The 24,529-nt window shown below is 46.2% G+C and overlaps 1 protein-coding gene across 1 annotated transcript in view; it reads right to left on the bottom strand.

The window, feature by feature from the left end:
- Positions 1–24,529, bottom strand: part of WWC2 (WW and C2 domain containing 2) — an 851,690-nt gene that overhangs the window by 388,803 nt on the left and 438,358 nt on the right. The window contains exons 8-9 of the mRNA XM_085641882.1: positions 16,246–16,319; positions 3,186–3,428 (exon numbers count right to left, since the gene is read on the bottom strand). Coding sequence (XP_085498008.1) covers positions 3,186–3,428; positions 16,246–16,319 — 317 coding nt within the window. The remainder of the gene's footprint in view (positions 1–3,185; positions 3,429–16,245; positions 16,320–24,529) is intronic.

Below are 24,529 nucleotides of genomic sequence, written 5' to 3'. Positions count from 1 at the left end.
CCTGACCATATTCTCCTAAGTGCATTAAAACCCCGCGGTAAATGCTAACTTTGGGATGGCTGCACGGAAACATGTCGTGTTTGGTGTCAAACGCTTTGGAATACTACCCCCCCCCTCCCCCCCGCCAGTTCTGGCAGAGGGGGTAGCATTCCACCCTTCTAGAGGGAGAGACATGTTCACACTGGTCTAACCCAGTAGGACTTTCCTGAGCCCTGGCATCACAAAATGGATGCCTCTGCCACAGACACGGGTCTGGCCTCCTGCTGCTGACTGAAACTCTGGCAGGAGAGGCCTGGACAGTAGGTTTCCTGTCGAAGGGAGGTGTAACCACCTCCCCAGACAGGCAGATGTGTATTGGGGCTGGGCGGGAGCACTCTCTGGTGCTTTGAAGTCCTGCACTGGGGGCACATTTGGTGTCCCTGTGCATAGTCCAGTTGAAACCGGTTGCAGGGGCTACCTGCCCCTGCTCTGGCGTGAAACTGGACAAAGGAAATGGGTGTAACCACCCCGCTTTTCAAACCCTCCCATAGGTGGGTCCCTAGAGTATGTCCAACCCCCAAACTTGGCATAAGTATGGGAACCCAGTCCTTGAGACTTTAGATTACCCTGGACGAAACTCTGCAATATATATCCTGGACCTTCGACTTTCTATTTCGACTAGAAGACTGAAGAAATCTCCCTTGGCGTCAAGGAGTGACTCCCCTGCTTGGCAGGCACCAAAGAAGCAACTGTCCGTTCTGCAATTCCGAAACTCTCGTTGGACGCCGAAGTCTCTGCATCACCAGAGGTGGATTTCCTGACTTTCCACAGGCTACCGTGAGTCCACAGCAAAGCTGAGGCCCATGGCTATCATCGGTGATGAGGAACTGTGACCCCCTGGACACCGCGTACTATTGCTGGTACATCGACTTCTTGTAATTTCCTCAAGTTCTGCTTTGGGCTCTGAGTAGCCCCAGCCTTGAGCACAGGGGGCACTGAAGATCTCTGGCCTCCACTCCACGAGTGACCCGTGGGTCAGGTTCCAGTGCGACCGCTCAAGGCCCCTTCGCGATCACTAACCCGTTGACTAGTGGGTCCCCACGAAGGCGACTCCTCTTCTGCTTGGACTTTTCTGGTTGCTCCAGACGTGCCCTGACTTACCCTTGCTGGGTGAGTCCCTCAGACCTTGCTGGTCTGCACCGACGTCCTTCATCTCTTTCCACAAGACTTGCCGTTGCCAAGGCTTGTTGGGTCCAATCTGGTCGCCGACACCGTAGCACTCGACAGACTTCATGGGACAGCTCAAATCCCGCTCGTGGACTTCGTTGATGCCTCCTGGACCTCGTGGCTGAAGAGTCAAGACACCCATCAACTCACCTGAAGCACCCAACATCTGTGGGCATTGGTCCATCCTGCCCTCGGTCACTGGCTAGTGACCCAGACTCTGTCCCCTCTGCTTTCAGGTTCCTTCCATCCTAGATCCAGGCTTGGATCTCTTCGGACACTTCTCCTCTTCACGGCAGCAGCAGTTCTTTGCAGGCTTCCATTGCAATCGACGAAAGGACCCGACACCAAAAGACACCTATGCACCCGGCTTCCCTGGGTGAGGTAACTCGAGTACTTCAGTGCTTCCATGGGTGCTAGCCCTAGAACTTCTTAAGTCCAAAAGGGTTTGGTCCTGACTCGATTCTAAGTGTCCCTAATCTTTAAATTTCCAACAGCGACATTGCCCATAGAAGATAACGGGAACCCGCGGTTGTGTTTACACACTGCACACGGCCCCCGTGGGTCCCCTGTGTCACTACCTTGGGTGGTTCCTTGGGGTCCCAGCGATTCTACAGGCTCTAGGCCTTGTGTCTAGTTCAGTTGTGGTTCTTATACCACTTTATTGGTATATGGTTTGGTAAGCCCCTAGGGCCCAAACGTGTATTTGTGCTATTACTGTTGATTGCTAACTTGTAAATTAAGTACTTCGAACTCCAGTCTCATAAAGAGACTAGAGGGGTGTGTTTTAACCTAAATACATATATTTTAAATATATACCTGGTGTGGTTGTCCTTTCATTTGATCATTCAAGAGATTATAGACTGGTAAAACAAGCTGCTTTAAATTCCTTCAAGACTTAGCCTGAAGACTGCTCTCCATAGCTACCACTAGGATAGCTTTCAATAAAGGTTGTCTTTAACTAATTCACCATAAGGGGTTGTTTGGACTGATTCAAGGTGCCCACTAGAACTAGTGGACAGCATATATCAGGCCACCTTCTTACAACTGCCAATACAGACAACACACATTCAGCTGAAATGATCATTACATTTGCACATACATACAGTTGTACTGATAAACGTATACAGCGTTCAAATGATAATGTGTGGAAATGTCATCACCTAGTTTATTGAGCTGTTCTGATCTTATTCAATTATTTCTTTCCACCACACTTCAGAATTACCAAAACATGTGCTTCATATATACTTATGTAATTCTGATATAATATATTCTAAAATATCTGTACAGACATTTATATTTTGCTGTGTGCTAGAAAACAACAATATAGTTTGTGCCTTCTGTCCAGGACATCCCAGTACAATGCATGATTGTCACATAAATCCTCTCACTTTGAAGTCAGGGAAAGAAAAGTAATTACCAAGCTCCCGGGAAGGCACAGCCTGACATTTGACCTCTGTCTTTGAATGTACAGCAAACACACCAAGATGAGAGCAAGATTTAAAGCCCTGTTTACAGAAATGGAGCACTAGTGGAAGGATACCATAGATAGGATATGGGCCATGGAGGGGACGAGGTCAAGCCAGAAAATGTGTGTTACAAACCACTAAGCAACGAGGGGAATGCTTTCCCAGGGAGGTTTTCCGAATGTCCCCAAGATGTAGTTAACAAACCAGACAGCTGTGCTTTCTGGTAGGCTTCGATTTAAGAAGAAAAGAAGGAAAGATGGGTGAAAGAAAGGACAGGATATATGGATTGATGGAGAGAACACGGATGGATAAACTAAAGAAGGAACAGAAGTATGTGGATGGATGAGAGAAGGATGGAAAGAAAGAAGGAATGATAAAGACTGGAAGTTGAATTGAGAGAAAAAAGGACATCTCATAATTTCCTCATAGGGATACATGCATTCATATATATTCATCTTCAATTGATTTTCTCAGGTTAATGTTGCTACAGCACAATAGTAGGTGAGATTGTACCTCTCTGCCAGAGCTTTGCTGGGTGTGCTTCTCACAGAAAGCAACTCTTCCTCCAGTCTCCTCCTCTCTATCTCCAACCGCTCCAGCTCCTCTTGCGTCCGTTTGCGCGGTGTCAAAAACTGAAGCTCCTTCAGAAGTTCCTCCTTCTCGTTGACTAGCATCATTTTCTCCTTCTCAATGTCCAGACCCCCAGGCCATGGCTCTCCTTCTAACTTCGATAGCTCGATCTTTAGGTTCGCCATGCTGAAATAAGAAGAGCGCATCAGGAAAAATGGAGAAACTCATGCTTGCGAGTAAGTCATTTCGAACTTTGTTGTAGGTTACGCGTGCAATACTTTCCAGACAACTGCAGGTAGCATACATGTCATTTCACATAAAGTGCTCACTGCTGAAAATTGCAAACACTTGTTTTATTAGATCTTGTGTTGTGTAACCACCTGGGCTTTTGTTTTTTTTAAATAAAATGTATAAAGCGCTAACTTAGCCCAAGGACGTCAAGACGCTATAGCGGGACAATATACAGACAGGAATGACATGCTCAGACAGAGGTATGCGCAAAAACCCAAGTCTTCAAGCCTAATGGAAGAGGGAGTGTGACACCTGACCAGAGAGATCTTCCGAGAGGGAGTTCCACAGCTTAGCAGCCACAGTAGAAAAAGCTCTACCTCCCCATTTCGCCTTTTTAAACCTCGGCACTGTTAGTAGATTTTTATTTGCGGACCTAAGCTGCCTAGTAGGAACACAACGCTGGAATATTGTTTTAATACCATCAAGGCCTAAGCCATAGTAGGCATTATAGGTCAGGCAAAGGGTTTTAAAAAGAATTCTACGGTCCAGAGGAAGCCAATGCAGTGTGAGGAGAGAAGCCGAGACTGAGTGGTATCTTGGCAAGTCCATCACCAGCCTGGCAGCAGCATTCTGCACAAGCTGCAGACATTGCACCAGTCCTTTGTTTATGCCCAAATAGAGGGCATTACAGTAATCCAATCTAGACATTGCCAGGGCGATAACAGCCTGTTTGCGTGAGGCAAACAAGGGGAACTGGGAAATTTTCCTAAAGATCCTAATTATCCCAAAACAAGTGGACACTGTCCTGCTAATCTGCAGGCTCAAAGAAAGAGAGTTGTCCACTATGACCCCTAGATTGTTCCCATGGGAAACCGGGCAGGGGCAGCTGGCAAGCGTGTCCGGCCACCAATCGTTGGACCAGATATCCAGTTGGTTACCAAATATCAAGACTTCGGTCTTCTCCCCATTCAATTTCATAAAATGTTCCACCATCCAGGATGAGTCTGCCTGCATACAATTTTTAAAGTTAGTGGCAGAGTCCCTAATGCTGTGAGTATTGGACACCATTATTTGGGTGTAGTCAGCATACAACAACACCTCAAGCCCAAAGGATCTCACCACCTTCGCCAGCGGGGCAACATAGATATTAAAAAGTGTTGGGACTCAGGTGATTATTGCCATGGTCATGTCCCACATTGACTATGCCAATTCGCTCTACTTCAGCATCCCCCTCTATCTATCGAAATGCCTACAGCTGGTTCAAAACCAGGCGGCTCGCCTGCTCGTACATCAACCCAGGCACCTTCATGGTACTCCTCTCCTGAAGAAACTTCATTGGCTTCCGGTAGTCCAGCGCTGTCCCTTCAAGGTTGGGTGCCTTATCTTTAAGTCACTCAATGGGAGAATTCCCAAATTTGTGAACAACCTGATCAACAAGCACGTTCCCACACGCAATCTTCGTTCAGCACACCAGTTACTTCTGTCCACCCCCTCTTTTAAATTAAATTAAAGCATACTGGTGGTGCCAGGTTTGCCATTATAGTCCCCATGTTCTGAAACTCTCTTCCCTCTGAAATACGCCTCTGTACCAATCTTCTCAGTTTCAGAAGTTTCCTTAAGACCTGGCTCTTTCGTCAGGCCTTCTAAATGTGCATTAGAACTTGGGTATTAAGCAAAGTAGCGCCATGAAACCTCCCCGGTGTACGTGTGCTTTATAAATGTATTTTAACATAACATAACTGCCAAACCAGGTACTTTCTGAACCAGAACATAAGCGACCCAAGACCAGTTTTGCCTCGATTGGAGTTCATCAGTCGTGTGTAGTTTGGCTCCAGTGGCACAGTGCGCACGGAACCCACGTCTGGGCATACCCTTGGCCACCTGGGACGGTACATCAAACACACAAAAGGTGATGGGAGGATGCATGCAATATGTCTAATTGCTGGTAATTGCTCAGGGTAATATTCAAAACCATCGTTCTTTTTCCCACCAAGCCTCCTTAGATTAGACTCAGCCATATGCAACTTTCTCTTGACCTTGCTCCAATAGGAACAGTCCAATCCAAAATGCCATACCAGGTTCTTTCTGAACCGGAACACAAGCAACCCAAGACGTGTTTCGTCTTTGTCTACCTTGCCACCTGTAGTTGCCAGAGTCTGGCATTTTTATAAATAAATAGAATATAAGTGGCCTATCTGCAGACTAAATTTGAAAGACTACATTTATTTTATCTTAAGGAAGAAGGACATTTTCATTTAAGAAAATTACTAGTGTTAATATAGAAAATACATGCAAAACCTGGTCATTCTAAAAAAAAAAAAAGTGTTGAGCTCAAGGAAGAGCCCTGTGGGACTCCACACGAGAGAGAATTAGAAGTCGAATAGAATTGGGGCCATTTTCACTGTCTGTGTCCGATCCCTAAGAAAGGATGCAAGAAGCCCCAGGATCGAGCCCCCGATCCCTATCTCCCTGAGACGTTCAACCAGCCTCAGAGGAGATAAGGTATCAAAAGCTGCGGTAAGGTCAAGTAGGACCAGCAATGTGGTGTGCCCTGCGTCCACCTGAGTACGGATGTTATTAAATACCGCAGTCAATGCTGTTTCCGTACTATGGTGGCTTCTGAAGCCATGTTGTGAACCATCAAGTATCTGGTGATGCTTTAGGTAGGCACTAAAGTGAGAATTTAAATAGGTTTCTAAAATCTTGGCTGGGACTGGTAGCAGAGAAATCGGACGATAATTTTTCAATTCCGTAGGGTCCAATGAAGGCCTTTTGAAGAGTGGCTTAACTACTGCAGCCTTCCATGAGATAGGATTCTGCCCCTCTAAGATGGCTACATTCAGTAAAGTGGTAAGGAGGGGAATGATAACCTCTCTACCAATTTTTAACACCTTCAGGGGGCAAGATTCCAGAGGCGAACCAGAAGTAACTCCTTCTAGTAACTGGTCCATAACCTCTGGTGACATACCAGGGAAAGTGAGTAACCTGGGTGTCTCCTCCCTAATAGCACTTTCATTAAGGTGGAATATAGGCTGAGCAGATTGCCCTGCTTTAGAGTTGGATGCCTCCAACAAGGAATATATATCTGTGATTTTGGTACGGAAGAAAACTGATAATCTATCACAGAGCTCCTGCGAAGACTCCGAAGGATCTGTGACGGGGTGAGAAGTGAGATAGTTGATGACCTTAAAAAGCTCTCTGGAGGATTCGGTTGACTCTGTGATCTTTGAGTAATATATTCCCTTTTCTTCCATGATAGCTGCTTTATATTCTTTCAAATGCTGTTTGTGTAGCTCTCAACCCGTTGGCGCTAAATCTATGGGCCATAGCCTCTCCTGTTTACGGCGCACCTGTCTCAGCTTTCTGAGTCTGTCTGAGAACCAGGGAGCGGAGGGCCTTTTTCTTGCTGCATAGTGCCTTTTAACGGGCGCTAATGTGTCCACGACTGTTAACAATTTTTTAGATAATTCAGCTGCTGCCAGATTTGCATCCATGTGCCCGGATAGCTGAAAGTTATTGAAGAGGTTAGTGAGTGCCTCCTTACTAATAAGGCTGAGATTTCTCCTTTCCTCCAGTTTCCTATTTTCAGATAGAACAGTCCCTGATGTCGAGACTAGGCCTGGGCGAAAATTTCGTTCCGTTCGCGGAAATTGCGATAATTTGACATTTTCGCATTCCGCGAAGAGTGCGAAAATGTCAAAATTTCCCGTTTCCGCAGCTTGGCGAGAATTTGTTTCTTGCTCGCGCTGTAAAATAATACATTCTGGCGCGCGCTCGATCGCCTTACCTGAATCCCTGCGTTCGCCGACAAGTTTTCTTGATCCGGTCGCGTTCTCCATGAGATGTTGTATTGTTTTTAGCCATTTGCGCTGTCTCGCGATCACGTCTTTCTTCTCGCGATCATGCACCGCGAGACAACTCAAAACAAGATGGCCGCGCCCGCAAGCAACCACATGGGTAAGTTGGCGACCCGCAACCATGCAGAAAATCTCGCGAACATGCTGGAAAAAAACTTCTGCATCTTCGCGATATTTCCGCGATAATTTTAAACATTTTCGCGATAATTTGCAAAAGTTAATTTCGCAAATTCCGCCCACCCCTAGTCGAGACCCTTAATTAAAAGGAATGGCAAAATGATCTGACCAGGCGAGAGGTATAGGCTCTGCCACCTTGATTCATAGGTCATTAGAGAAAATACCATCTAAAATAGTATAAGCCTGCTATGTATTTAATTAGCAAGAGAACTGCTACCTCGGTAGGACTCTGGAAGCCACCAAGTGTTTTCATCTGGGATTTGTTTTAGTTGCTATTTTCCCTTCGGCTTACATTCAGTTTAACATGTATTCTAGTTATTCATTTAGAATGTTTGCATTCGATACACTACAAAGTTAACTATTGCACTGCACATACCCAGTAAAACCAGTGAAGTCAAAGTAAGGCCTGAAGAAGGCCATAGTTCGTGCAGCAGGGCAGGGCTTTAAGTGGGATGAAAAACCTGGGGGGGTCTCTCATAGGAGAGTGGCAGATGTAATGAAGGGCATGATTTAAAACACTTAAGCTAAAAATCTGTATTTAGCATAGTGTGCTTCCCCACTTGTATTTTGCTGCTTCTGGCAATTCATCCAGATATATAACACAACAAGCAGGACTATTGGCTTTGTCAATGGCTGTAAAATGCAGAAGATAAATAAGCAAAAGTTATAACTTTGTCGTATATAATATTGAAAATGCTTCCCTTCCTGTGGGAAAGGTTGTGGCTAAGGCTAGAGCTGCTGACTTTCGAGCTGAGAAAGGAGGTTCGAGCCTCACGTTTGGTCAACATCCTGTGATTCAAAACATGAATATGTCCTTGTGTAATGTAACTAGTGCTCATGTTTGCACTATGTCAAACTGAAAAATGAGTCTCTTTGAAGTTACATCAAAAGCAGTGACAGATGGTACTATTGCAGGGTTAAGCTTTTTTTTTTCCCCACCCTGAAGGTAAAAATGGAGAGCCCGGTAGGGACCCGTCTCGGCAACTGCTTTTAAGAACTGCCCGTGCTGAGCACCGGCAGGATGCGTCCCACCTAAAGCCCTGTAGCAGAGGCAGAGTGAGATGAGGGCCGGGGCATTGGTGGCGGGTGGGAAGAACAAGGGGGCAGCTGTTACAGGTGCTGTTACAGGTTGGGCAGATAATACTGTGGGACTAATAGGTGGAACTGGATTCTTGATGTGCTGATTTTCTGCCCTTTTATGTACCCGAAGTCTTCGATATTGCCACGTTTCTTCAATAAGGAGGAATTGTCACCTGGGCCTGGCACCGCTGTGGCGTTTATCTCGTCTGCATAAGACTGGAAGGTGAAGCCAGCGTGTTCAAGTATGGACATGGGAGGGAGCATGAAGAACTAAAGAACCAAAGGCGGCTTGGCTTGTGGGGTTCACATAGAGAGTTGTCTGAAGGCTTTTGAGAGGGATATGAGAAGTGAAGCATGGCCATCTAACTCAAGCTCAACCCCTGAACGAAGCTAACCCTAGTACATAGAAAAAATGGCTGCCATATAACCCTAAATAGGCAATGTTGACCAAATGGGAAATAGGCCCAAAGACAGATTTCACAAGATGGCATACGAACTGAAGGAGTTGTGCCGGGCATGTGCTTGCTGGTCCCGGGCCAGCGACTGCTAGAGTAAAGGGGATGCAGCCTTTATACCGTAGCTTGAACCACGCTGTGCCTGCGCGGTCTGAACCACGGATGCGTCTTTACAATGCATTCCTTTATTACGCAAGTTGTCAGAACAACTTTCCTTAAGGAAAGTGTTGCTGAATTGATGTTGGACTTTAAGTCCAACTCTTTCCCTACTGTTGCACAGACTGGAGTTGAAAAAGTAGATTATACTATTCCAACTCCAGTGCTTTCCCTAAGGCAAGTCGTTGTAATCACTTGCGTGGCAACAGAATGCATTGTAAAGATGCATTGGTTGTTCGGGCCATGTTATTAAGGCAGGCGTGATTAATGCCTGTGTGATTTCGACATACAACCTAGTAAAGAGGGTTAGATTAGGGCTGGAGCATGGCAGACTCGACATGAGCAGAAGCATTTGCTGAGGCTCTTAAGGACATGAGTGATGCTGCTACAAGGGCTACTTATCACACCTTTATTCAGGACTACCATTTGGTGGTGGATGCAGGGGTGCAGCTAATATTGGTGTAGCAGGTGCAGTGGCACTGGGACTCAGAGCCATGAGGGCTCATTGACTCCTGAAAATTGCTGTGTTTTACTACCAAAACAGCTGGCAAGGCAGCCATTGTCCTTGCCTGCACCAGGGCGCCTGGCATCCTTGCCTTGCTACAGGGTGGATGGAAGACTACAGCTAGGGTCTCGGGTCTCACCCTCTGTGTGGGCATCCATTGCAGTACTCCTCCACCTTGATTTGTTTGCAAGGAAGGGGCGATTCCTTTTCGCAGACACAGGGATGGGGGTAGGAAGGGTGGAAGATGGTCAGAGAATGGTAGTCGGCCGTCCATGGTCGTTTTGTTGGATTAGTATGTGGGAGGGGAGTCAGGGAGGTAGGGGGATACATAGCCAAAGTTTAGTAAACATTGCACAGATTGAGCACAGGGGTGAGGGACACTTATCGAGGGGGAAGGAAACTGGATTAAATTTACAAACATTGTTTAATGCTGTGGGTTAAGTTCATGTGTTGGAATGTATCTGGGCTTAATCATGCCAGTAAACGTGGATTAGTAACGGGTATTCAAACCCCAAATATTAGGGCTTGCTGAAACACATTTAGCTTTTAAGGATAGAGCCCATTTTAAACAACTTGGATATGACTTACTTGTATGTACTTCACAATCAGTTTCTAATCGAGGGGTGGGCATATTGAAGTCCAAGCAATGCAGAGTTACGGTGTTTCGAACAATGGCCGATTCTAAGGGGAGATGGGCAATTGCCCAACTCCTGATTTTTGGGCGTAAGGTCACGGTATGTATGGTATATGGCCTTAATACTGACTGCCCGGCGGTTATTTCTTTTTTATGCTCTGAATTATCGGAATGGGCAGGCGAACTTATAGTCATGGGAGACTTTAATTGCATTCTAGATAAAAAATTGACACCACGAATAATTTAGCACATACCAGAATGGTTCATACGAGGGCAGCCATATTTGATTTACTTCATATTCATCAGTTGGAGGATGCTTGGAGGAAAGCATTTCCAACAGTACCAGGCTATAACTTCTTTTCAAATCCACATAAACAGTACTCCAGAATCAATATGATTTTTACTAATAAAACTATGTTAGGAAATGCATCCATGGAGGTATGTTCTAAAATTCCATCGGACCACAACCCTGTTATGCTGACAGTGCAGCTTCAGCCAGGGGGGAAAGAGCTAGTTAGGGAATTCTCTTTTCCTAGATATCTCCTTAATAATCCTGATTATGTGTTACATATGCGAGGAATATTAAGGGAATACATAGAGAATAATCTGGGCACGGCTTCTAGTGCTATAATCTGGGACTGTTTGAAGGCATATGTGAGAGGGGCAACATTACAATATATTATTAAACAGAATCTGCAAAATGCACGCTTGGTGAAGAAGAAACACAGGCAGTATATAGAGCTAGATCAGCAACATGCTAGAGCTATTGCTTTTAAGGATATTGGGGAGCAGATAATTTATTTGCAGGTTACTGAATTAAGAGCAAAGCTCAAGAGAAGGGTAAGGGACAGAGTAGCTAGCAATTACCATAAGTTTAAAACTAGACAATATGAAAATGGGGAAAAGGTTGGGCGTGTATTGGCCTATCAACTAGCCAATCAGAGGGCCAAAACAAATATTAAACAAATCAAAGGGGCAGATGGTTTAGTTTATACTAGATCCACAGATATAGTAGAACAATTCAGGCTATTTTATGCAGAGCTCTGGAGTGGAGAAGTGTGGCTCAATGGTTAGAGCGGCAGACCCTGATGCAGAGGTCTGGCCCGGGACCAGGGTTCAATTCCCGTCTCGGCGGGTCTTGGGCTCATAATTCCTCGGACCTGATTTCTCGCCTCGGTGCCTATTCTAATCATGGGTCCCACGCTGCAACTCTGGGCAATAGCTTGCTTAATCTCCACAACGGCCCCAACAGCGCTGGGATGCCTGGCTTCACCCTGGGGATGCCCAGGAGTGGACATTTCACAGGGAAAAGCCAGGAAGGGTTCCCTAGCGGTATGAGTACAGTGCCGGGAAACCCCGAAATGGGGTAGCTGTGCGCTATATAAGTACAAATACATTTACGTTACATTTACATAGTGACTCAATATTTTTTAGTCAGCAAATAGCTATGGACTATACACAAAAAAGTGCAAGGTCCGTTTTGAATCCACTTCATAGAGAGCAAATGCAAAAAGATATGGATATAGTAGAAGTAAACAAAGCAATTTGTGCATTACCCACAGGTAAGGCTGTAGGCGAAGATACTATTCCTCTAAAATTCTATAGAACTTTTAAAGATATACTGGTTCCGATCCTGCTTGAGTTGTGTAATAAAATAATGCAGGGGGAGGAAGCTCCCTCCTCTTGGAATATTACTAACATTATTGTTTTTCCAAAAAAGGGGAAACTGGTAGAAGATAGGAGTTCATACCGACCAATATCCTTAATTAACGCTGACGCCAATTATTTTTCAAAAATTCTTGCTTCTCGTCTAGCCCCCATTATCCATCTTTTAGTATCCGAATAACAGCATGGCTTTGTCCCGGGTCGAGATACTGCTGCTCACATTAATACAGCTATTGCTGCATTTGATGTTTCTGGCCAATTGAATCAGCAGATTGGGATGCTGATGTTGGATGCCAAGAAGGCCTTTGACCAAGTGGCTTGGGGAGCTTTATGGCTCACGATGTCATCATTAGGTCTCGGTCAGAGGTTTATCTCAGCGGTACAGAAACTATACAGCAAACCGACTGCTGCTGTGAGGTTTAATGGCCTCTCTTCATCTTTCTTTAGTATTCACAGGGGTACGCGGCAGGGATGACCGCTATCCCCATTATTATTTGCTCTTTATATTGAGCCTTTTATAAAGCATTTGCTTCATAATGTTCATATCTCTCCTGTGTCCCTAAATGGTATGGAATTAAAACTAACTGCATACGTAGAAGACATTGTTATTTTTACTACGAGACCAGTAAAAGCTATAGCTGAGATTACACAAGAGGCCCAGCGTCTCGGCTCCTTTTCGGGCTACAAATTAAATCTGGATAAGACACAGACAATCCTAAATTTTCAACCTGAAACAGCCTCAATTATACTAGGAATTACAAGAACAGCTACATATCTTGGAGTGTGTCTTAGTTGTCAAGTTGATGATGTGGTCGCTCTAAATTATGAACCATTGTTAAAAAAGGTGGTTGCAAATATGCGTAGTTGTCATAGGCTACCACTCAGTATAATTGGGAGGTGTAACGCAGTTAAAATGAACATCCTTCCGAAGTTTCTGTACCTTTATCGTACTATTCCACTAGGGGTGCCATTATCATTTTTTAAGCAGTTAGAAAGTGCTGTAGGCAATTTTATATGGGGCTACCAGCGGGCAAGGAGAGCTCTTAGGTACATTAGGCTACCATATGAACAAGGTGGTTTTGAACTCCCGGACTTTAAAGTATATTTTTGGGCTGCCTTTGTTAGTCGGATTCAAAGTTGTCAAGAATTCCTGTCATGCGAGGGGAGGAAAACGGTAACCAGTGAAAACGGACTACATCTCCCAGGATGCTTAGCGGTTGAGAGGTTATGTAAACAGGAGAGCTGTTACATAACTCAAGGAAAACACGCCCTTATGTAAACAGGAGAGCTGTTACATAACTCAAGGAAAACACGCCCTTATGTAAACAGGAGAGCTGTTACATAACTCAAGGAAAACACGCCCTATAAAGGGAGGAACCGGGAGGTACAACGCTGTCGGATATTGTGTTTACACCGACGTACCTGCTTAGTGAAGAGCAGTGTTCCGGAGTGGTGCTCCAGTAAGGCAAGAACGGAGGTAGGTCGAGTCGTTACTCCCTGGGCCGTGTCTTGCCCCATCGTCACCTGTGAAGGACCCGGAAGCTCTACCGGATAACCATTGAGCTTCGCTTTTTTGACTCGGCTGAGTCAAAGCGCAGTGGCGCTTTTGCTGGTTGGAGTCGTAACTCCCAGCCCGACCAGAGATACAGGGACTGCCAGCTGTAACGCACACCAGGAGGTGTTTGCCGCGTTACAGACTCGGAAGTCCACAGGATCGAGCGAGCGGCTGCTCTCGGTTCAGCCTTCTTTGCTTGTGATTGGGGTATCGGTGACGCATCACCAGGAGGTGACTCCGCGTCCCGGTGCAGTCTGAGGAAGAGGTTGAGCGGCTGCTCCCTTCAGGTAGAGACCCCGGCTGGGTGTTTCCCTGACTCCTCGATTCTCCCCAACACTCTTCGTGCCCCTCACAGCCTACCGATTGGCATTGTCGGCCATTTCATTTCTGCCCTCTGTTGGCATACGCCGGGATCGGCGTATATGCAGAGGACGGTTAGGACCATCCGTGCTGTGGGCTGGTAACGTACTTAGCCTGGAGGATTCCAGTGACTATAACCTTTGTTTATTCCTTGTATTATTTTTGCCTTCATTAAAATAACTAAACCTTCACAAGTGGTTGCGTTCTCATTATCGTGTCTGTTAAACGATCCTGAGACGTTCAGGGCGTTACAAAAGTTTACTCAAGGGGCCTGGTATTGGCATGATTTGGCTTCAATACCAGCTGGCCTGTGGTTCAAACACAGGGTCTTTATTGTATAAAACGGCCGACCCTAACTACTACAAGAGGGTTCGATTTAAGGTACTTCGACACATTGTCTGGATTTGGCAAGATATATGCAAGGCTTATACAATGCCTGAGCTGCACGCATATACCAATTTATGGGGAAATCCGAGATTGTCTGATATATTTCATGATCAGTTGGGGAGAGGATGGCAACGTAGTGGTATAATGCAGCTCGGGCAGTTATATGATGAACAAGGATTCCGATTGTTTAGATCCTTAAAAGAAGAATTTGGGATATTACAGAATCAATTTTTTAAGTACTTGCAAGTTAGGGATTATTTAACTCACGGAGAGGGCTTAATAGAATTACCTAGCCCGACTGAGGTACTATCTGCAATTTTTTAGATTTCTGTCCGGGCCTGTATTGGTAAAGTTTATTAGAAATTCTTAGCGGCTGCCAGTGATGACGGATTACAGATCGCAGTCAAATTGAACCGGATCTTTGAAATTGATATAACAAAAGAGGAAGTATATGAATCTTTGGAAACTATAAATGCTGCAGTTACCTCAGCTATTTTGAAACTATAGCAACACCGGATTATTTATGCTGTATTATACCCCAGAGCTTATTTCTAAGTGAGCTACGACCCATTTATCTGTAAAGTCACGCTGCCCGAAGTGCCAAGAATATGCCGCTGATCTCCGCCATATGTTTGTTACGTGTCTGAATTTGAATATGTTCTGGTCCGATGTAACCCATGAGCTTGTAATACTATCAGGCTATGACAATCAAATAACAGAGAAGGAAATCGTATTGGGGGTAATATCAGACCGGGGCAATCTAACAAAATCTACAGCATGTGCTCGTCTATGCATTGCTCGGGCATGGATTCAAACAGTGAGTCCAAGTATTACTGAATTTTGGGCACTATTGAGAGGAATTTATTAAATGGAACTGGCCTTAGCCAAACCCAGGGGCCCACGCTCTTGGGCAAAATTTAAAAGGGTGTGGTCGGGCCTTCAGTGGGACTAAGAAGCGGCATTGTTTCCGACTTTTAGTTTAAGTTATCTTATGCAATTAATTAATTTAAAGTCATCTTCTAATTTTGTCAATGTATGTTTTACTCTCTGTGCTCTTATGTGTCTTGATTTTGGTTACTTGAGTTGTTTTTCTGTGCTATTTCTGTTCAATGGTATTACACTGATGGCTAATAAAAGTTAAAAAAACGAAGAAAAAATGATTTGTTTGTTTATTAAACCCAACCAGATATTGCACCACTTCTCAGCACGAGTACCATTTTGGAGGTCTTCCGTCTCCTTAAATTAAGGCTCATGGAGTAAGGACTGTGAGGACGAACGTGGAAGAGGTGTCTGTCGCAATAACTTACATCTTCATTACTCCGAGTACTAGACTTCCTCCAAAAATGGGACCAACTAAAATGCAGCTCTGGTGATTGAGGCAACAAACAAAATATCAAGCGGGTGAAGGTTTTTTTAACAATACAAAAAGTAGAAAGGTACAAAGTGACAAGATGTTTCTGTGGTCTCAGAGAACTGGGGAAATAAAGAAATGTTGTTTTTGAACAAGGAAGCAAGATAGCCTTTCTCCAGAGCAAGGACCGCCTTAGGCAGTAAGGACTGTGTCGAGAAAGCATAGGTCTGAGTTTAATGAGTATACGAAAAAGACCATAGACTTTAGTATAAACAAAACACGCTGCAATTGTAATGTGCTACATGCGAAATGTAGCTTCAAATGGCATTTAAACTTTTGACAACGAAGCATTTCTGTGCGTAACATGGCATTGAGAGAGGATCTAAATGCAAAATGTCCATTCAGGCAATTAGTTCAATATATTATATAAATTAACAACAAAAAAACACAAAGAGAAAGAGTTAACTATTTTCCGGATGGTGTTACCAGAATTGCCCAGTAGATGTCGCTACAAGCCCATGATATGTTAATACAGTGGATCACTTAGCACATAGCACATTTAACAAGGCGCCCATAACCCTTGTCATTACCTTCTCTTGGCCTCTTCGTATTGTAGACTTAGTCTGACCTTTTCAGCTAAATCTGATCTACTTTTAATTCCAATCTGAAAAAGGAGGAGAACAAGTACATCACCTATTATTTTCTGTACATGCTGTTTCTTTAACAACCAATTCTAGACACCACATGTACAATAAGAAAGGCGTCCTTTCTGCAGAGTAAATGAAAGTAGACATTCTGCTAAGTTTAAAAGTTGTTCCACCAAGCAAATGGCTACAGGCCTGTATGTACAAAGACATAATAGGAGCGCCTACAAACTCGTTCAGAAGGACAACTTATTTAACAGTGAAATAATTAAATGTTACCGTTGGTTGGTTGTTTTTTGCGGGCGCCTGCGAATCGGCATCAGTTCACACTTACCCAGAGACATCCTAGCATTGGTTCCGACTTTAGCTCCAGATCTCGGTGAGCAGTTTTATGGAGAAAGCGGGATTAAACTGGCAAGTTTCTCTGCTTACAGCATTATTGTTTAAGGAATAAAAATGTGGCGTTCCTTAACAAAATTCTCTAGTCTAGAGATGTTTCATTGCCTGCGTGGAATTCCCAATTTTGCGCCGTGTGTACGTTCGAAGGAGCACACATCGGAATTTCGTGCTGTTTGGTACAAATATTTTCCCAGATTCCCCCCTCCCAAAAAAGCAAAAAAAGCTTGTAAGTATATAGAGAAGGCTAAGCAATGTATTCACCATTTACACACCAGCAAATACTGACCGAGTTGGAGCCCTGTTTTGGCGCAAACGAGAGGTTACACTCGAAATGGAATTTAATGTGTAGGTTTAATCAGGTACTTGGAATTAATATGAATATGTCTCAATGCATTTCAATAGGAGGTAACAACGCCCTGCTCACTGGTAAGATAGCTTCGCGGGTCTATGCACCTGCAGCAGTGGCAATCAATCAATCAATCAAAGACATTTATAGAGCGCACTACATACCCGTAGGGTCTCAAGGCGCTGGGGGGAGGGGGGTGCCGCTACTGCTCGAACAGCCAGGTCTTCAGCTTCTTCCTGAAGGAGAGGTGGTCTTGGGTCAGGTGCAGGTTGGTCGGGAGGGAGTTCCAGGTCTTGGCGGCCAGGTAGGAGAAGGACCTTCCTCCTGTAGTCGCTCTTCGTATGCGGGGGACGGCGGCGAGGGCGTGGTTGGCTGATCGGAGGTGGCGTTTGGGAGCGTAGAAGTTGATTCGGTTGTTGAGGTAGCTCGGGCCTTGGTCGTGTAGGGCTTTGTGTGCGTGGGTGAGGAGGCGGAAGGTGATTCTTTTGTTGACGGGGAGCCAGTGTAGGTCTCTCAGATGTCCGGAGATGTGGCTGGTTCGTGGGATGTCGAGGATGAGTCTGGCTGAGGCGTTCTGGATCCGCTGGAGTCTCTTCTGGAGCTTGGCGGTGGTACCGGCGTAGAGGGCGTTGCCGTAGTCCAGTCGACTAGTGACGAGGGCCTGGGTGACGGTCTTCCTGGTCTCGGTGGGGATCCACCAGAAGATCTTCCGTAGCATGCGTAGGATGTTGAAGCACGCCGAGGAGACGTTGTTGACTTGCCTGGTCATGGAGAGGGAGGAGTCTAGGATGAAGCCTAGGTTGCGTGCGTGGTCTGTCGGTTTGGGTGCGGTGCCCAGGGCGGGAGGCCACCAGGAGTCGTCCCAGGCGGAGGGTGAAGAGCCCAGGATGAGGACCTCCGTCTTGTCTGAGTTCAGTTTCAGGCGGCTGTTCGTCATCCACTCTGCTACCTCTTTCATCCCTTCGTGCAGGTTGGCTCTGGCGGCGGCGGGGTCGTTGGTCAGGGAGAGGATCAGCTGGGTGTCGTCGGCGTAGGAGATTATGCTGAGGTTGCGTTGGCGTGCGATGGCCGCGAGGGGGCTCATGTAGACGTTGAAGAGGGTGGGGCTCAGCGAGGATCCTTGCGGGACGCCGCAGATGACTTCGGAGGCCTCTGACTTGTACGGTGGTAGGCGGACTCTCTGTGTTCTTCCGTCGAGGAAGGAGATGATCCATTCTAGAGCCTTCTCCTGGATTACGACGTTGCTGAGGCGCTGTACTAGGGTGCGGTGGCAGACAGTGTCGAATGCCGCGGAGAGGTCTAGGAGGATGAGGGCCGCTGTTTCTCCGTTGTCCATCAGGGCTCGGATGTCATCGGTGGCGGCGATGAGGGCGGTCTCGGTGCTGTGGTTGGCTCGGAAGCCAGACTGTGAGGGGTCGAGGGATCCATTTGTCTCAAGGAAGGCGGCCAGCTGCTTGTTGACGGTCTTCTCGATGACTTTGGCTGGAAACGGGAGGAGCGAGATGGGGCGGTAATTCTTGAGTTCGGTGGGGTCCGCTGTGGGTTTCTTGAGTAGAGCGCTGAGTTCGGCGTGCTTCCTGCTCTCAGGGAAGGTGGCGGTGTCGAAGGATGTGTTGATGATGTCTCGCAGGTGGGGTGCGATGACAGCGTCGGCCTTGTTGAAGACGTGGTGAGGGCAGGGGTCGGCGGCGATCCGGAGTGGATGGAGTTCATCGTGCGGATGGTGTCTTCGGTGCTGATTGGAGTCCAGGCGTGGAGGGTGGTGGTGGGGGGTGGTTGTTCGGTCGTGGTGTGCGTTGGTTGGTTGTTGAAGCTGTTGTGTATGTCCGCGATCTTGTCGTGGAAGTATGAGGCGAGGGAGTTGCAGAGGTCTTGCGATGGGGTGATGTCGTTGCTTCCTGCGCTGGGGTTGGAAAGCTCTTTCACGATGTTGAAGAGTTCCTTGCAGTTGTGTGCGTTGTTGTCCAGCCGGTCCTTGAATGCAGTTTTCTTGGCGGCGCGGATCATCTGATGGTGCTTCCGGGTGGCAAGCTTGAGGGTGGTCCTGTTGTCCGGTGTTGGTTCCCTTCTCCAGACTTTCTCGAGGGCTCGGCAGTTCTTCTTGGAGCTCTTGAGTTCGTCGGTGAACCATGGAGCCTTCTTGCTGCCGGGTCTGCTGGGCGGGGTCCTCAGCGGGGCGAGCTCGTCCGCGCAGATGCTGATCCACTTCGTGAGGTTGTCGGCGGCCTGGCTGGGGTTCGCTGAGCTGGCAGGAGGGTGCTGGCTCAGGGAGGTGGCTAGCTGGTCGGCTGTGATCTTGTTCCAGCTTCTGCGGGCAGCCTGTTGCTGGTGGTGGTGGGTCGTCGTTCTTTTGAAGGTGAAGTGGACGCAGCTGTGGTCCGTCCATTGAAGCTCTGTGGCGTGGCTGAAGTCGATGTCTGTGCTGGATGAGAAGACTGCGTCGAGTGTGTGTCCGGCGAGGTGGGTGGGGGTGGACACCAGCTGCTTGAGTCCAAGATTGGCGAGGTTGTCGAGCAGGGTGGTGGTGTTGCGGTCGTTGTTGTTCTCCAGGTGGAAGTTGAGGTCCCCCAGGAGGATGTAGTCAGCGGAGGGGAGGGCATGCGGGCTGACGAAGTCGGCGATGTCCTCGCTGAATTGGGTGCGTGGTCCCGGAGGTCGGTAGATCAGGGTGCCTCTGAGGGTGGTCTTCGGGTCGGTGTGGATCTGGAAATGCAGGTGTTCGGCGGTGGTCAGGGTGTTGTTGGTGCTGGTCGTGAGACGGATGGTGTTCTTGTGGATGATGGCGATGCCTCCTCCCATCTGGTTGGCGGTGCGGTCCCTCCGGGTGATCTTGTAGCCCTCTGGGATGGCGATGGCGATGTCTGTAGCTGAAGAGGCGTTCATCCAGGTCTCCGTGAGGAAGGCAACGTCTGGTGCTGTGGTGTCGAGGAGGTTCCAGAGTTCGATGGCGTGTCTGTGGACGGAGCGGGTGTTAAGCAGGATGCACTTGAGGAGGGTGCTGCTGGTGTTCGAGTTGGCGGGTGCTGGTGCGAGGCAGGTCCGGATGCAGGTGAACTTGCAGGCATGGCAGCTGAAGGGTCCGTGGGTGTGTCTCGGGGTGGCTTGGTGGCATCCCGGGGTTCGGCCAGTGTTGAGTGCGTTGAGGGTGGCGGCGTCGTACGTCCGGCGGGTGGGCAGGGGTCTACGGGGGCCAGGGGTTCGGGCGCTGGGCGCGGGCCAGGCTCGGACGGGCGCAGACGGGCTTACCTTTGGCGCACCTTCGGCGCTCAATCGGCGCGCCCGCTGTGTGTGCACGCTGCGCGTTCGCACAGTCGCCATATATGGCGAAGTGCGCGGGGGGCGGAGCAGCTGGGAGGCGGAGCGGGGAGGGTACAGAAGGCAAAAGGGCGGGGTTTCGCGGCAGTGGCGGGAAGCGGGGAGGGAGGGTGAACAGCGGCGACCAGGAATACAATACAGGAAAAAAACAGTCAATCAATTCACATAAACAAAATCAGAAGGCAAAAGGGGTGGGGTTTCGCGGCGGGAGCGGGGAGGAAGGGTGAACAGCGGCGAACAGGAAGGCAAAATACAGTACAGGGAAGAAAAACAGGCAATTCACTAAAACAAAGCAGAAGACAAGGCAAACCAGCAGGGGCAGGATGGGATGGCAGGGACCACGCCGCTCGGGGGCCGGGTGCGTGGTCACGCGCCGGTAGCGAGGCAGTCAGGCAGGGAGGGAGAGCACACGCAGCAGCTGGTGGCCGTGCGGCGCGGGGGTGTCCTAGAGCTAGGTCACCTGCAAGTATAGCCTGCAGTTTGACAAAGAAGAATCCTGAATGGCCAGTCTTTCTTTTTCGCTTCACAGGTTGATAAAAACGAGTACTATTAAACATCTCTTATTAAACACTTCAAGGTAACTAACTTTAAATGTTCCAAACAAAAAGTTCAAATATTGTATAACTAAGTACATATTTCTATTTCTATAATGCGATGAACAGAATGAGCTGACTCACTTCTCATGCAGATCAGGAGAGGAGCAGCCGCCGCAGAAGTTTGTGGGTAACCTGCAGTTCGCAGCGTCCAATGTCAGTGAGTAAAATCGCAAGTAATTGAGCAACCGCTAGAGAGATCAGTGTGAACGCTATAGGGCACCAGCTTCAATCCCAGTAAAACAGCTTGGTTGGTTAATGCGCCTGCTGCACAGATAAGCATTGAACCTGTAGGTCACACATTCTGATGCTAGCAGGATAGTTCAACATGTTCATGCGCCTAATGTATAGATATATGTGCGTCCTTCAGGTGCATGCTCCAATCGCACTAACATGACTTGGAATTCATGCACGTGTTGCAGTTATGTGTGTAGTGCAGAAAGCTAGGTGCATCCTGAAAAAAGCTGGTCTCAATCGCATTAAGATAGCATACAGGGTTAGAGTGCATGCTGCCAACATCTGTAGGTTTCCTCAATATCGCAAATTCAACAGGATCAGCTTAAACCATAGGAGGGAGACACTTGAAATGGGTAACAGGTACAACTGCTAGAACACGATCAGGGCACCCCTAGATTACAAAGCTTTGTAGACGGTTCTTCTTCGTAAAATGACTTACTTTATAACTTCCTGAAATGAAGAGTCAGGAGGTGGTGGTACAAAACCATCGCCATTCACTCTCGAACGGCGAGGGTTTCGCCACGCCGCATCCACTTGCAACACAGAGACAAGTGGGGTGATAAACACGAACAGGTTCTAAATCCTATATGAAGCACAATGGGGAGAAATGACTTCTACACTGTACAAATAAGCAAAATACACAAAAACGCGGCCCCCATCTTGTAAAATGTGTATGTATGGCCAATCCGACCTATGCTCTCCATCTGCCTTCCTACACAAAGCACAACTCACAGACTGCTGCAGCATTGTAGTGTTCCCTCTGCAGATGCACGACCAATCACCGCCAACAAACTGAGAAATATAGCTATTCTATTTACCTCACTTCTAAATTGCACCCAAGACAGCAATCCATGCTCTCCAATTTGACTGTATGGACGGCCCTTCTTTCTCCTCAGCTGTCCTTAAAAACATTCTATTAGCAAGTACTGACAACGTAAACAGCCCTGCAGTCGACTTTGTCAATGGTTGTTTTGTGTTCTATTTAAAAAAAAAAGTTAATGTTTTATCCTGTATATGTATGCGTAAACCATGTTTGTATCAAAAAGCGCACACAACCATAGTAGCCCCGTGTGTAGACGTGTTAATCTTTAAAACCGAACTCCATGTGTCTGTGCCCTGCTAGAGCCAGAAATAAAAGGCTGCAGCAGAGACCTATTTGTCATCTTTTCGCCACAAGAGGGCACCACTTGCCAAAGCTCGCTCCTCTTAGTTCAATAGTTGCCGGCACTCTGAGCTTTGTGAACTAGAGACAATAAGTCTTAAGGAGTCAGGAAGAAAGAGGTGGGAGGCCTGAAATGTTAGTTGGGAGGAGACGATGGTATTCTCTTCCCTGTCAATATGGCATTCCTTCGACGCATTAAAAATATGATTTCCGTGCCCAATACCAAAGATAGGAAGGGTTTCTGACCAGCAAATTGTCCTTATTTCAAATGTCAGACCATAGTCCATTTGGCAGAAATAATGCTGAGATTCTTTCCTGTTTCAAATTTTTGTCTTTCCTTATTTTATGTTCTCTAGAATTCTAAAGGCTTGTAAATGCACTGCAATCCATAGTGTCCCTCTCCCCCCCTCTCTCTCTCTCTCTCTACAGTAATAACTTATATGTGTGTGTGTACGGATATATATTTATAGTCACTGAAAAAGCCAAAGATTAAAGTAACGTTATAGTTAAATGAATAAGTCTGTGACAACATTAACATTTTGAACTAAAAAAAACACCAGGTATAGTTAACTTGCGCCCCCGCCAGGCTCTGCTTATGAGCTCTCATATTACATCACTCATATGACATAATTTATAACATCACGGAAGATATCTCAAATGACATCACTGATGACATCATCCAAGCTTCGTTTTTGCACATATTGCTCTATAAATTAGTATGGCATTAGTAGCCTGAAAGTAAGTGCAAAATAACTCAGAAGAATATGAGGCATTAATAATGCCATCACAGAAACAACTCCCTTAGGTGTAGAAAGCATAGGTTATGTGCAACATTGACCCTATACCATGTACATCACGGGTAGCGTAGTTCACATTAACAATCAATCGCAGATATATGGGAAACCCTTATTGCACACAGTGTTCAATCTGTATACAACTGTTCAGAGATAGCTAAGTTCCTAAAAAATGCTGAACGCCTGTTCCAAAACAAATGTCCTAATACTGACAGCTTTTATTTGTATCAAACCCCTGACAGTCACCATATCTACATTGACAAATGAAGTTGATATGAGTAGAGAAGTGGGTACTGTTAACAGTATTCAGACTATGGAGAGAGTGTACCCTGTACTAGACTGTTTGCAGACAGCGAAACTCTCATGAGAAATACACTACAGAGTATTAAAAAGTATCTACTCAGAACACTGTACATTCTAAGAAACAATGTCAGAAAAGGCACTATTTGCTTAAAAGAAGCAACATCTGAAGTGGCTAAAGATTATACAACCAGCATTATTCAAACTGTGGTTAAAACTTTACAGATAAACCATCTTCTGAAGCAAAACAAGCACATGTAGATAGGTTAGTACCTGGTGCACCCAGTCTTCTATGTTACTTAGAAATCGTCATGCTGAGACGATTCTGTCTAATAAATCAAAGCTGCTTACAATATTTAGTAGGATGTACATAGAATCTTTGCTCCGTGCAAAAAATTTCTACAGAGCCTAAAACCTTGTGTGGAACATGCTGAACACAAGTTGTCAACTATCAACTGCACACAGGTTACTCTTACATGGCAACATTTATAACATGTTCAATAGCTGAACACAGCTACGATGCATTAGGAGCACATGCGTTTTGTAAAAATTTACACCTATTAGCTAGACACATGCTATACAAAATTAGATAAATAAGTATCTATGGTAGTTACGCACCACTAAGTAAACTATAAATGTAACTAACACACTCATTGGATGATGTACTCAGTGGTATATTCGGTGATGTCATCCATGTTGTCATCAGTGATGTCATAAATGATGTCATTGAACATGTCATGAGTTATGTAATATGTGAGGACAGAAGCAGTCCTAACTATAACTTGTGAATTCCTGTGTTTTTCTTAGTTCAAAAAGTTAATGTGGTCACTGACATATTCACCTAACTATAACGTTACTTTATCCTTTGTTTTTTTCAATTACTTCCTAAGGTTTTTTTCACACAAAAATAGATTATCACATCTAACTATAATGTTACTTTAATCCTTGGATTTTTTCAGTGAGTTTTTTTTGTTTTTGTTAACATAAGGAAATATTTTATTACAATAAGTTAATCCAACCATCGCCGCACACGTTCTTAGACTGTGCGTGACAGGCGTTGGTCACTGAGCCTGGCTGCTGCAAA

The sequence above is a fragment of the Triturus cristatus genome, chromosome 2_2, assembly GCF_964204655.1.
Source record: "Triturus cristatus chromosome 2_2, aTriCri1.1, whole genome shotgun sequence".
NCBI lineage: Eukaryota > Metazoa > Chordata > Amphibia > Caudata > Salamandridae > Triturus > Triturus cristatus.
Note: the sequence above shows the minus strand (reverse complement) of the source record. Positions and strands in the feature narration are given on the sequence as shown.